This window comes from Haliaeetus leucocephalus, unplaced genomic scaffold (assembly GCF_000737465.1).
Source record: "Haliaeetus leucocephalus isolate CR32 unplaced genomic scaffold, Haliaeetus_leucocephalus-4.0 Scaffold506, whole genome shotgun sequence".
Lineage (NCBI taxonomy): Eukaryota > Metazoa > Chordata > Aves > Accipitriformes > Accipitridae > Haliaeetus > Haliaeetus leucocephalus.
The window spans coordinates 2,834,119-2,847,755 of NW_010972942.1; the positions used below are offsets into that span (position 1 = coordinate 2,834,119).

Here is a 13,637-nt window from a genome sequence, read left to right on the forward strand (position 1 = left end):
TGTGCAACATCTCTTTCAGAATTATCTGCTTTCATTCTGTGACTTCCTCATTTAAAAAAGAGTTGCAATCTGTACAATACAGAGAAAGTAAAAATAAAAGAAGTGACTTTACAGTTTTCCCCTATTATCTCCACTTGTTGCTGGACAAACCAAGTTTTAAGTGATGGAGTCTGTTAGATTGATTTTAGTTTAGAAGGTTGTTATTTGTGTCTTTTGAAGCATGTTTTTGAAGCAGCATATCTGAGTTGCTTCTGTCACTGTTATTTGGAAACAAACAATGCAGTTCTTTTTTGCACTGGAATCAAGAGGTGCAATGCTATATTGGGGAAATGTTGTCCTGTAATTGAGTTCTTGCATTTTTTTTGTCAACTGCTTTTAAAATATTAAATCTCAGTTCTACAACCTGATAATTCGCTTGGCACAGATATAGTTAGCATAGAGATTTACAAAGGTAAAGCTCTGTGGAAGTCAGGTGTCCACTTGGAGCTTGAAGATCATAATAGATCCGCCTTACCTAGTTTTTATATTTACTACATGTAGGATCCATTTAGGATCCATTTAGCTCTTCAGGCTAGATTTTTTGAGATATTAATAGACCTCAGTTGATCGCTATATGAAAAGGTTGGAAAATTTGGTTTGCAGGCCAGCAAATTTCCCATTAAAATTTGGCAGGCAGCTTGCACAGGAAGAATTTTGGAATTCAGCTTGCACAGGTAAAAAATCTCCAGTCCTGTTTCTAGGACAGAGGTGTACACCACAGCATGTTCTCAAGTAATCTATCAGAAAAGAAGGCTCTGGTAATCGGGAAAAGTGGTAACGCGTTCTGCTTTGAAGCAGCAGCGTGCAGTGGGAGGCAGCTGGGATGTGCCGTGAGGGACTGTGTTCCTCTGAATGGCAGATGAGCGCATGGCGTGGCTGTGGTTCTTGCATCACGGAGGTTAGGTGGCTCGGTAAAGATTGTGGTCAAGTTTCATTGCTTTCTTCTTAGTTACTCAAGATTTCTTTCTGCAGCTGGGATTTACTAGTGACACCCAAATCCAGAGATGCCCATCTCTGAGCGCTGGACTGACTGTACCCAGTGCTCTCATCCTCGCCGGAGAGGAAGGAAAGTAGCAGCTAGGGTCAGGGCACCCCTTCTGCCCCTCCTGGCTGCAAGCCCACAATTACTCTGTATGCTGTTGTTACTGAGTAGCAGAGGTGGGTAGAAACAGCTCATACTGGTCCAGGAACCTGCTGTGATCTTTGCTAATCCTCCAACCTAAATTTGTAGCTGTGCATTTTTTTTCCCAAACCTTCCATTTAAGCATCATCCTAGCCAGTCTGGCTGTAAGCCAGAGTCCAGTTATGAGCTTCCTAATCCTGATATTGTCCTGTACCCAGTCTCCCTCATTCCCAGCATCAGGCCAGTCACCTGCAGCCTCTGGTTACCCTGTCAGTCCCTTCAGGCTCTTTTGATATTTTGGTCTTTTCTCTCTTGCCCATCCTCACAGAACTCATATTTTCCTGGATGTCATGCAAGGACAGAAGACCAGGGTCCTGAGCAAAGCATGATGGTCCACTGAAGGGAGAAACGAAGTGAGGGGCAGTGAGATTTGCTCCAAAAATGGCAAAAAGTCTTGCAGAGAAGGTTGTGTTGCTGCCTTATCTCATGTTATGGTCTCTAGTATGCATTTGTACATTTGGTCAGCCCAAAAATGTGTTTAAACACACTTTTGACGTAAATATGTGTTCATGGGCATTTGAAGAATTTATCACATGAAAAATGGACAATTAGGATGAGATTCAGCTGCAGATCAAGACACTTGAATGTCTACACCAATTCGACTAAGACACTTAACTTGTCTACATATGTACTAGGTGGTTACAGTCCAATTACGGTCAATGGAGAGACCTCGTCAACGCTTGCAGTGAAGCCTGGAGATGAATTCAGCCCAAGTAGACACCAAGTGGGTGGTCAGCTCAGTAGCTGTAGGCCCTTAACCACGCTGGCTAAATCATCCTTGAGTTTGAGGGAGTTTAGACACCCAAATAGCACCTTAATCTGGAGCTGAATCCTTCCCTCAAGGTACAAGTCATTTGGTTGTACAAAGATCCCTTTTAAACTATTTTAACAGATTACAGAATGTATTTGTTAATACCGCATACAGTCTATGGCATTTAATATGTACTTAACTGCTTTTGTTGTAATCCAGCTTTTTTTAGATCTATCTTTCGGGTTCTGCCACTGCTCCTTGTTCTGTCTCCAGTGAATTCATCTAGTTGTGCAATGGGAAATAAAACAACTGAAATCCGTGCGAAGTATGAGCATATACTAAGCCACGATGTCAATGAGCTGGTAGGTAATACCTCTTGGGCTTTCAAAAAAGGATTATTTTTAGATGATAGCAAATAATAGTTTAAAAAAGCTCTAATGTTAATATACAATAAAAGACCAATTTTAAATCACCATTATCCTGGAATAGGGGCTTTATTTGAGGCAGTATGACAAATCAGTATCTTTAAGATCTCTGAAATATGTGGATGCTGCCTATTTGCATGTACAAATACGGCGATACAGGTATTTGTGCCTGTGCACCATGTAGTTAGACACATGTACCATTTGGCCCTAAATAGTATAGTACATTAAAAAGTACTCTTTTCTGAAGTAATTTCATGACTGCTTCTATTTATACCTTCTTATCAAGACAACAAAGCATTATACAATCTGTATTTTGTTCTACTATTTGTAGACTTCTCGACTGAAGTTTTGTTGTCCATTGAATACAAATGCACAGAGGCACAAAATCCATAGAACAATAACAGTTTATTTGTATTTTACCTATTAATGTGTCTTGTTTAGCCAGCAATCAACTTTTCTAGATGGCAGCAGAGAAAAACTTAACTTTCTCAGTTGTAAATCTCCTCCGTTATGGCTTTATCAGCCAGATTTATTACAACTTTGCAAAACGGTATTGTAACAGTTTACCAATCCATGCCCAACACCTACCTTCCAACTCTTCATCATGAATTATTAACAATTAAATTAATCTGTCAAGAACAATTTCATGGGAGAAAGCACTTTTCATAGTTGGATTAGCAGAGGCATTTCTATGAAAATGGGATTTCTCTGAGTTTGTCACTAAACAAGAACTCACCATGCTGTTGCAGTCTTAAATCAAGTTCTATTTGAATGAAATACAAATGATACACAGTGCTTTTCCAAAGGTGAAATCAGGAGCCATTGTATTTCTTCACACTTACAATCCATCACCATCCTTCAGAGCCTTATGCCAGTGGTTTCCAACCTTTCTCTACCAAGACACATCAGCCCTCATCTGGAAACAAAATACCTTTAGGGTCAGGGAATGATCATTTGATCTTCAAAAACATTCTGATCATGTTGTGTTTGTTGAGATTATGAAGAGAGAAAGGTACTTGTCTGTAGATAAATGACCGTATCCTGAATAAGGCACCAAAGCTGGGGAAAATAATCACGGCCATATTAGAACAGATAAGTAGCCCCTCTAGTTTGTCACCTTATTTCTGACAGAGACAAGTGTTTCCTAGAGAACAAAAATAAACCATCTTGCTGAGATGGTTTAGTTATAAGATAGCTGGCCTATAAGAGAAAACAAGATGACAGGACTAACAGCCTCCATGAAGCAGATCCTGCTGTCTTCCTGTGGTGGGGAGCCATGAGGTGCATCCCAGCTCTGCTGGAGCTGCAGGGTCAGGGAAGCTGGGGGGTGTCCCGGGTTGGAGGTGGCAATGCCCAATTTCATGCACTCGGTGCCCCAGGGTGCCATCAAGGATTTGAGTGGAGCAATGCCATTCTTCCAGACACATTTTGAAAGTCTTTGTCTTTTTAATTGTAATAAATATTATAGAGTTTTTTAGGAGATAGATAGATTTTTTTTTTTTAGGAGACTGTAGGAGAACTAACCCTGTTATCCAAATAAATAAATAAATAAAACCTTAATGAATTTATGTTTATGAAAGGTAATGGGAATGTACTGAACTCTGAAGCTTTCACTTCCTAGAATAGGCATGCACAAGAAACTACTGTGTGTTTCTTCATTTTCCTGTCTTTATTTTTCCCAGTTTAAGAGAGATTAATTTGTCTTCTATGTAAAATCAGTGTATAGTCTTATCACTATAACCTAACAGCAAATATTATGGACAGTGCTATTTGGGTGATAGCAGCTGCCCACCAGGCACTTCCCTGCAATTGCAGAGCCAAAGTCAGTAACTTTCAGTCCCTCAGCCTGACATTTGGAGGCCGTTATGGAGATGACCAGTGGGTTATATACTAGACCTCTGTAAGTTAATATGATCTTTACTAATGCCTTTTTTGAGGCCAGGATTTCCCTTAGGTTGCTTTAGTCACAGCCAATTAACTGCCTTCAGAAATGTTCTACGTTATACTAAAGATGATCTGAGGAAGTCAGTGAGAACGGATAAATCCCTTAGCAGTTAGCAAAGGAAGCCACAGATATATAAGTTTTAGGGTGATTATTTATTTATTTGTTTATTTATAAATCTTGGTGCTGTGGGACTGCAGCAAAACTTCATTCTGTTGTGGTATAAGCAGAGATGTGCATTATCTTCCAAACATCAGGGTTTTTTTGTCAGTGAATATTTGACTCCCTAAACTCTTGGTTTTGGAAACACTTCCTGGATGAAGTTCTATTCATCTTGGGTGAACTTCTGAAATACAGGCAACGATACACAAAAATCTGCAGAAAACCTTCAAGAATTGTTGTCTAATGTGTTCATATGCATGCCTAAGTGAGGAGATCTAACACAATATTGTCATGAGTTGCCTTTTTTAAAGCCCTTCTGGTTGTATTAGGTTATCTGGATACAGGCTGAAGAAGAAAGCGAAGGAATTTTGTTGAGTTGGGTTCAGTTGTCAATGACAAGTGTCAAAGTAGAAGAAACCCCCCCCACATTGATAAAAGCTTATGATCACGCAAGGGGAGCAAGTGATATTGCTTAGGACATTTTCTGTTAGTGCATATGCAAAGTGAGTGCTACGATCTGTTTAGATGCCTGGGGTGTGTATGTATTGAAACAAACATTGACAAACATTGTATTTGGTGGATGTGTACGATTTAAATGTTCTTGTATGTTTTAAAATGCCAAAGAACCAAGTAGTTCAATAGAATATGGAGATTTAAAATGAATAGATTTGTGTAACAGGTCTGTGCTCCCCAGTATGAGAGAAATACAGAGCTACTGGAGAGAGTGCAGCAAAGGGACACAAAGATGATTTAAGGGGCTGGAGCATCTGTCCAATAAAGAAAGGCTGAGAGAGCTGGGACTGTTCAGCCTGGAGAAGAGAAGGCTCAGGGGGATCTTATCAATGCCTATAAGTATCTGAAGGGAGGGTGCAAAGAGGACAGAGCCAGGCTCCTGTCAGTGGTGCCCGTGACAGGACCAGAGGCAATGGCCACACACTGAAACACGGGAGGTTCCCTCTGAACATCAGGGAACCCTTTTTCACTGTGAGGGTGACCGAGCACTGGCACAGGTTGCCCAGGGAGGTTGTGGATTCTCCCTCCTTGGAGATATTCAAAAGCCGTCTGGACGTGGTCCTGGGCAGCCTGCTCTGGGTGTCCCCGTTTGAGCAGGAGGGTTGGACCAGATGACCTCCAGAGGTCCCTTCCTACCTCAACCATCCTGTGATACTACGTGATTCTGTGAATACCTTTAGAAATTGTAGCTGGATTGGGGTATTCTTTGCCTGCTTGCCAAAGAAAAGCTCAGAATTGTACGCTGACCCTGCTACACATAAGGAAATGCTACAGTGTTGACGTCGCCAGCTGTTAGTGAGAAACTTGGCTCACTTGATTAAAAGTGCTTCCATGTTTAAACATATATGATATTTTACAGGTAAATATGTCTGCAGAGTATCGTGACAGGTGCTGCAAGAATAAAAAACATGAAAATAGCAAAGTGTTTTTCTGCAATGATACTCAGGTAAAATTTAACTTCTCAGAAATTACTTTAGAGAATATAAACTCAAATGGCTTCTTTGTGCAGTCCAGTCCTGAATAACATATTGTGATAGAACATAATACTACCTTTTAATAGTCAAATCATGATATTCAGGGTTGTTCCTTTTTTGAATTTGTAATCACACAATTTGTCAAGTAAATTGATATTTTAAAAATTAAAATATTAAGCAATTCCATATCCAAGAAATGCTTTTTTTTTCTGCTATAAAGATTCTTTTATATTTTTAATCCAAAATAGTACAGAAAACTTATTTTATTTTGCCAATGGAAGTAAACATAAAAATTTTCCAACATCTGTTTTCATTTTTCCACAGAAAATCATATTAGCTAAGTTTTTCACTTCAGATCGGAAAGCTTGAATAATTTGGGCAGATCTCAAATGACAGAAGGCACAATTGTCAGCTGTTGCTGCAAATTTTATCATGACTTGATAGAAGAACTGACTCCAAAAATCATTCACTGTTTTCCTAACTGCATCAGCTGATTTCATTATGGCTAATATTTCTCCCTAACATCCTTACGCTGTTACTATTACTACTACAAATTGATACTTTAAATATTTTGAAGAGATGGCAGGTAGGTCAGATTAGCCATGTGTTTTATTGGAAAGGATTGGCATTATGAAAGCAAAAGAAACTAACGGTAACTAATGGAGCTTTTTTTTTAAAGACAAACCAACATTATAAAGAACTAATGGTGCACAGACTTTTCAGGATATATTTGTCTTGCTCTCTTTACAGGAGATAGAATCACTACAGAGTATGGCATGCAACATGCTCAGATTCTTTCATAAGCAAAAAATCAGCAAAGACTTCAGATGGAAAGCAGCATTAGTCTCATGTGGGACATTACAGGTTCTACAGTGCAAATGTGAAAGACATAAAAAAGAAAAGGTGAGGGGTAGTGATGGTCTACAGTTTATTGGAAGTATTGTGACTTATTCCGTAGAGCTCTTCAACACAGACTATCATATCTACCTCTTAAAGGTACAACTATCATGCACATGTTATATGCATGACAAATTTTGCTCTGTATAGCGTATGTCTTGTAGTAGACATTAAGCCCAATGCAAAGACTATGACAAATGAACTGGAAATCTATAATGATGATACATACTCTGGTTCAGTACTGAAATACCCAAGTTAATTCTTCAGTAAAAGACAAAGACCACACTTGTGCAAAGGCGGCCTTTAACTTCTCTAGTGTATAAAATCATAGTTGTTACTTCTCATTGGCTTTCTACCCTAAGATTAATGTTTAATTTGGTTTGTTTCAACAAACAATTAGTGGGAGTTCTCTCCTTTCCATAACGCCTTTGATCTTTATTTTAAGCACAATATCTCAAATTCAACAAGAACAGTTAGATATGAAAATATTTGAATTTTTAGTCATTGGCAGAATCTGCTCTTTGATGCATCACTCAAATCTAGCGCAATGATCTGCAGACTACCATAGCAAAGGAAGAGCGTTCTTCTAAGTGTGGCTCACAGTTAACTATTGAACACAAAAATATTGACCAACATCAAAAAGCCTCCCCATAGGCACCAAATGATATAATTCTTTATGACTGGCTTAAATAGTTGGATTGAAGGCTGCATTTAACTCATTCTTTTTCTCCTTGAGATGGATAAACTCTTATAATCTAGGACCAGCTTTTCAGAGTAATGTTAGTGTCTATATTTTGCTTAGCCACCTGTAGTGAATCCAACATTGTCTTACCGTAAAGGGTATCCCAGTTAAGTCATAGAAGTCAAAGAGTGTCACTCTTAAAACTCCCGCCTAACCTCATGGATGTCTGGTTTTATTTAAGGACCAATTAAAGTCAGTTGGTAAAAATCATGAACAGTCATTGAATACAGACAAGAACCATGGTCATGTTGTCACTGGGTGAGATCCTGAATACTAGGCCACAGCACCAACCCCTGGGAACAGGTCTGTCTTGTTCCACCCATCTCAAGGTACCACAGATGCAGCCGCATCTTTTGAAATTTGGCTCACAATTTAATTGCCTTTATTTTTCCAGTCCTTCACATAATGGAGAATAAATTTTAAACCAGTGACAGAGGATGTACATGTTCCCAGTTGCACAGGCTGGTTTCGTATTTGCTGTGTGTTGAAGCTGCATTCTCCCAGTCCAGTGGGCAGGGGTGGCAGCAGGGCTGTGCTCAGAGAGAACGTCAGAGTGATGCAGACTGCATACTGCTACGGCACGTTTTGTGCCTTAATTACCACGTAAGGCACCTCCATTTTTTATTGAGATGTGAGGGGAATCAGTTGGTTTTAAAAGATGTCTATAGGAAAACAATAAGCCCTTCTCAACTAACAATAGCAAACTATTCTTTTTCAGGTTTGCATACAGATAAATACACATAAAGAAGATATAGAAACAGGTGAACTGTCTAAAAAGAAATGTAACCAAGAATTTTGTGAACTGAAAGAAAATATATCTAGCCTTCGATCCTGCTGGAATAAATTTGAAAAAATGATTTCCAGGTGATTCTAGGTGAATCCTGCTCTTTTCTTTCAAAGTGGCATTACTTGGTATCTTTGCATTTTATATGCATTCTTCGAGTAACTGTCCTCGCTTATATGAACACTTTATGCCAGAATTATGACGGAAAGCTACTGTACCTTGTTCCTGGAGATAGAATAAACAGAAACGGCTAAACCAAGCTGCTGAAGTCCAAGAAGTGGAAACAAAAGACCAGCATTTGAAACAAAGAACTCTGCAGAAGGCTGTGTCCCACCTTTGTGCTCTGGATATTCTGATCTTTCAAGTCACTTTTTAATACCGTCATATGAAAGCAATCTACTTAAATGCCTACAGCAATTTATAAAACCATCTTAGAAGCTGCAGGTGAAGAAAGCAATATGGAAGAGTAGCTGGTTTCTTTTGTATGCAAAATGCATCAAGGACGGACAGGACCAATGTACGAAACAAGCAGCTGATCTTGTGGCTGTTCTGCTGATGCATTAATGTTTTCAGTGTGGGTATCTAATAGGTCTGCAAACTGATTTAAGTTTGGAAAAATAGGGAAAAGGTTAACTCTTTGAAAAACTTAGGAAGGGTACTGATTTTTGAGAGATGTAGCACACTTCTACCGGCTGAAGTAGAGGCGAGACAGCGAGAACTATGGAAGGTGAAAAAGGAGATGCCTGAATGTAAGTTTTTTCAGCTGACTGGAAACAGCACTAGCCTTATATATTTGGTTATCCTAGAGTTAGCTGCAGGAGGAGCTAGAATTTCTTACCTTCAGATTGTAATTTCTTATATGCAATGATTTTATATAACGTGTTTAACACATTAGACAAACGTGACTTAAAATGTGTGAATATTTTCAGAGAATAATATATTGGCATTTAACTAATGAAGTGTTCATATTTAATTTTGGATAAATAGAAGTATTTTTATAGTTGTTTATAACTCTTTTGCAGTTTCTTACTTTTATATTCCAACTCCTTTGGTAATAAAATGTTTGTCTATGGAATTGGGCTGTTGACTTTTTGGGTATCATTACTCCTTTTTTAGCTTTTTTTTTTTCACAGCTAGTCACTAAAAGCACAGCAGGTAATGTAACCTCCAGCTGCTTGGGACTTCACATTATAAAATACCTATTTCTTAGTTGCTTGTAACCTGGCCAATTTAGGTAAACATTTCCATACCAGGTATCCGCCTTGGACTAAATACTGTGGGAAATCTTTAGTTAAGTCAGCCTGTTGTTTCTTGGTTCAGAGTAAGGTAACATATTCTTTTATTTGTGCTAAAAAGAAATTTTCCATGGAACTAGTATGAAAAATTTTTGGTATTCAGAACAAAGACCTGAAAAAGTGGTGGGATGTGCTTCAAAGAACTGTATAGGTCTCCTTTGAGTGAAATAAGATCGCTGTACTGAATCCATGAAACCCAGTGTACCCTACTGCTAATGGTAAGGGAGGAGGTTAAGAGCAAAGCAAACATACTGTTATGCTTTCCTGGAATATAACCCCTCCAGCCCCCCATCATCTGTGGTGAAGAGACTTTTTGAGGTAGGAGTAGTATCTTTGTCAAACTGTGATTGAGACTTTCACATATTCTCTTTAGCTCTTGATGTAAGAGATTGCAACTCAACTCCAAACATTGAAAAAAACCAAACCCAACCCCAACCCATAACTCTTACATAATAGGAAAGGGAAACAGATTTCCCAATATCATACTGCAGATAAGAGAATGTAACCACTATTGTAAAGACCTCCCTGGAAATCCCTTCTACTGAAAGAAGTCCCAGGAGTCTAAGGATTAAATTTGTTTCTGAGAGTGAAGAACAGTTGCTTTTTTTTTTTTTAAATTCAGGAACAGTTGAAAGCCAGGATTTACTTCCTAATAACCACCTGGCAAGGAAAGGTCAGTGGGAATTAAAAGAAAAACACGCAGATGCAATATTAGCTACTACAAAACTGGAAGTTCAGTCAGCTTAAATGACTTAAGCAGCAGCCCACAACTTAAATCTTGGGACAAATCAAGCGGTTTCAGGCCTATCCTGAGGAAAAGGCCAAGGTTAGATCCAGAGCAGAAATTCATATTGAGTTGTTATGAAATTGCAGGGGTTTTCTGATTGCTTCTCCTAATATCCTGCCTGCCTCATTCTTGTTGCCAAATTTCTTGAGTCACCACTTATATGCAAGGACTAACTGCTAAACACAGTGACTTGTGCTCTTTGATTTGTTCCTTCCATTTGAGAACCTTCTCTGGTCTCTCCTGAAATTACAAACATGACAACAATAAACTGCTCTGCAGGAATGGGCAAAGGGATGAAAATCTTGCAGGGTATCACCACCATGCCTACTCCTTGCCACTTCCATTTATGTATTTATTTATTTGGCCACAGCAAAGGAGGAACATGAGTAGGTCAAAACCATGATTTAGAAACACATGGAATTTATGGGAAGGTGTCAAGGGAAAACAACTTAGGTATTTAAATTAGGAAAAAGAATTTTAGCACTGTTGTTGCAAGGGATTACAAGAAAGCAGAGAGGGGTGACTCACCCCTGTGAGCAAGATAACGTTGCACATTTCTAACAGCAAGAATAAGTTAGGTGCTCTGTAGTTTATAATGAGAAGGAAGAACTTCTGGTGTTTAGGAAGCCAGATCAAGGAAGGCCACTGGAAGACAATGTTCAAATCTCACTTGACACCATCAAACAGGTGTAAAGTTGTAGTTCTTTAGCTAAAGATGCAGCAGTGAGCCTCTCCTGGCTGGTTACATGTTTCCTTCCAGTTCCATCTCTCCAGCTTTGTGCTAAGCAAAAGAGATGCTGGCTTTATGACAGGTTTCATTCAGCAGCTACTTAGGTTTTCATTGGGGTTTATTTTGTTGTTTGTTTGTTGGTTGTTTTTTTTCCTCCCGCTATCTGATTGGAAAGGTTCACAGTAAACTAGAAAAAAAGAGGAAGCCAGCATGAGGAGTATCATGGAATCTCAGTGGTGACAAGAGATTTTGCAGACTCTTGGCACATAAATGAATTTCATCTGGAATGAAGGGAAAAATATCTGCCTTCATCTGAAGAGGGTGTGGTGAAGTAAAAAACAAAAGAGCCCAGTAGGAGGAACTTTCCCCTAAAAAGAGGAAAGAAAAGAGGAATTGGTCACTACTCATCTGTATTTAACCAAAAAAATCAGGAACCCAAGCCCTTATTACAATTTCTGCTCACACCAGTGAACTTTACAGGAAAAATATAACTTCTGCTTTTTTTCCTGCTTAATCATTTCATCAACAAAACAGTGCTCTAATCTTATGAAGGAGAACAAACCCAGATCAAGCTCAGGTTAAGTATTATACCTTACAGCCTTATTAAAAAAATCAGAATGATTTACTACAAGTATCACAGTGATAGGCTCTACATAAACTAAACTCTCCATATAGCTGGGAAAAAGAAGAGATACAGAGTTAACTTTATATAAGCAGATCACACTGATTTAAATACCTGGTATAGCATATTTTTCAAGGTGACTGAGGAAACCAAATCTCATCTTGGAAGTCAATTAAAAAACCCTATCCCTTGAAAAGAATAACTAAGTGGTTCTCTCCCAACCACTAGAAGACAGTGGATGGTCCTCACATCAGGTCTGGTGTACTTGAGACCAAAGACATCACAATATTTGTAAGGTTGAAATGATGTTACCTGTCCCTATGCTATTTTAAGACAATTTTACATTTGGCTACAAAAATGTGTGCATCACAAGAAGTTTTATTGGCATATTTGCTTTATTGTTAACAAGTGGCAAATTAGCATTAGGTGGTGATTTACATTTATTAATTAAAACAGAACTGACACTTTAAAATAAACATAATATACCAAATAAGATGCAAACAAACCCAGGAATTCTGAAAAAAAACCACTGGATGGTCACAAACACAAATATTCAATGTATTGAGGGCCAAGGCAAACATAATAAATGCAATGCTGACAAAATTAATCACCTCAAACACATGAATGAACACTTCATTTAAAAACATGGAAAATTAATAAATAAGCTTATGAAGATACATACTAAGTATCATATGAAGGATGAACATCAAGAGTTGGAGCAATCGTATAAAGTAGGTATTGTAACAGTCTAGAATACTCAGCACTTTACAGATAGGACCCAAATCCATTCACGCTTCTGCCGGAAATCCAAATACAAATACAGAACTATGGTAAACCATGCACGACTATTTAGAACTTAAGTTCAATACTGAGCAATATTAAACTGAATATTTGATTTGCTGACTCAAAAGCTAATGTTCACATTGGAGAAATATGTTTTCGCTATTATTTTTGTAGAGAAGAAACACTAATTAAGAGAAAATCTGAAAAAGCTTTTTTCTTGCAACATGAAATGGAATGGAGCTAAGTAGGATCCTCCAGAAATGTGTACTCTGGAATGACGTAACAAAAACAAACTCCCACTAAACTAGTACGCAAGAGTAATCTCTTCTATTGTGAATACTGGAAAGAAAATATCAACCAAGTTAACTGCTGAATACAGCTAGAGAATCTTTTACCTAACATTTCTTCCACTACCACAATTAGGTTAACTCAAACCTTACTCAGTGGGTTGAAAAAAAACCAACCAACCAAACCAAACAAACCAGCAACAAAACCATCACAAGTTGGAATGAGCTGTACTTGAAAGACAATAAAACTATTTTCAGAGTCACCAAAACCAATTTCACCAAAGATGAAAGTTCTACCCTGCCATACAACCCATATAATTATTCATAGCTTAGTCAAACTGAAAAGAATTAAAGTTGAAAAAGTGCCAACATTTAAAAAAAAAACACCTTGTAACAAGTTTGTTCTTTACATGTATACAAAGCCTATGTGATGGAAACTAGCACTTCTTGAGAACTTCGCAATACATAGACAATACCATTTCATTTTATACTCAGACTAATTACATAGCCTACATCAGTGTGCACTGCTACATACCTTATTATCATTTAAACTACTGCAGTCATACCTCCTTCCACTGATTTGATAAGAGTGCATCACAAAATGGTTCTCTTTGCACACTGCATTTCAGGCACTAACTCTCAGTTGCAATGGTGAATTAGGAGCTAGTCTCTCTCAGATGACAGAGAACTTCCATGACACTTGAAGACTGGGTCAGCTCTT

At 38.2% G+C, this 13,637-nt stretch overlaps 1 protein-coding gene across 1 annotated transcript; it reads left to right on the forward strand.

The window, feature by feature from the left end:
* Positions 1 to 906: 906 nt before the first annotated feature.
* LOC104837056 lies at positions 907 to 8,496 on the forward strand. The gene is made up of 6 exons (XM_010575922.1): positions 907 to 937; positions 1,858 to 1,968; positions 2,193 to 2,335; positions 5,875 to 5,961; positions 6,740 to 6,892; positions 8,347 to 8,496. The coding sequence occupies exons 1-6, from the start codon at positions 907 to 909 to the stop codon at positions 8,494 to 8,496; spliced, it is 675 nt and encodes a 224-aa protein (XP_010574224.1).
* Positions 8,497 to 13,637: the final 5,141 nt, after the last annotated feature.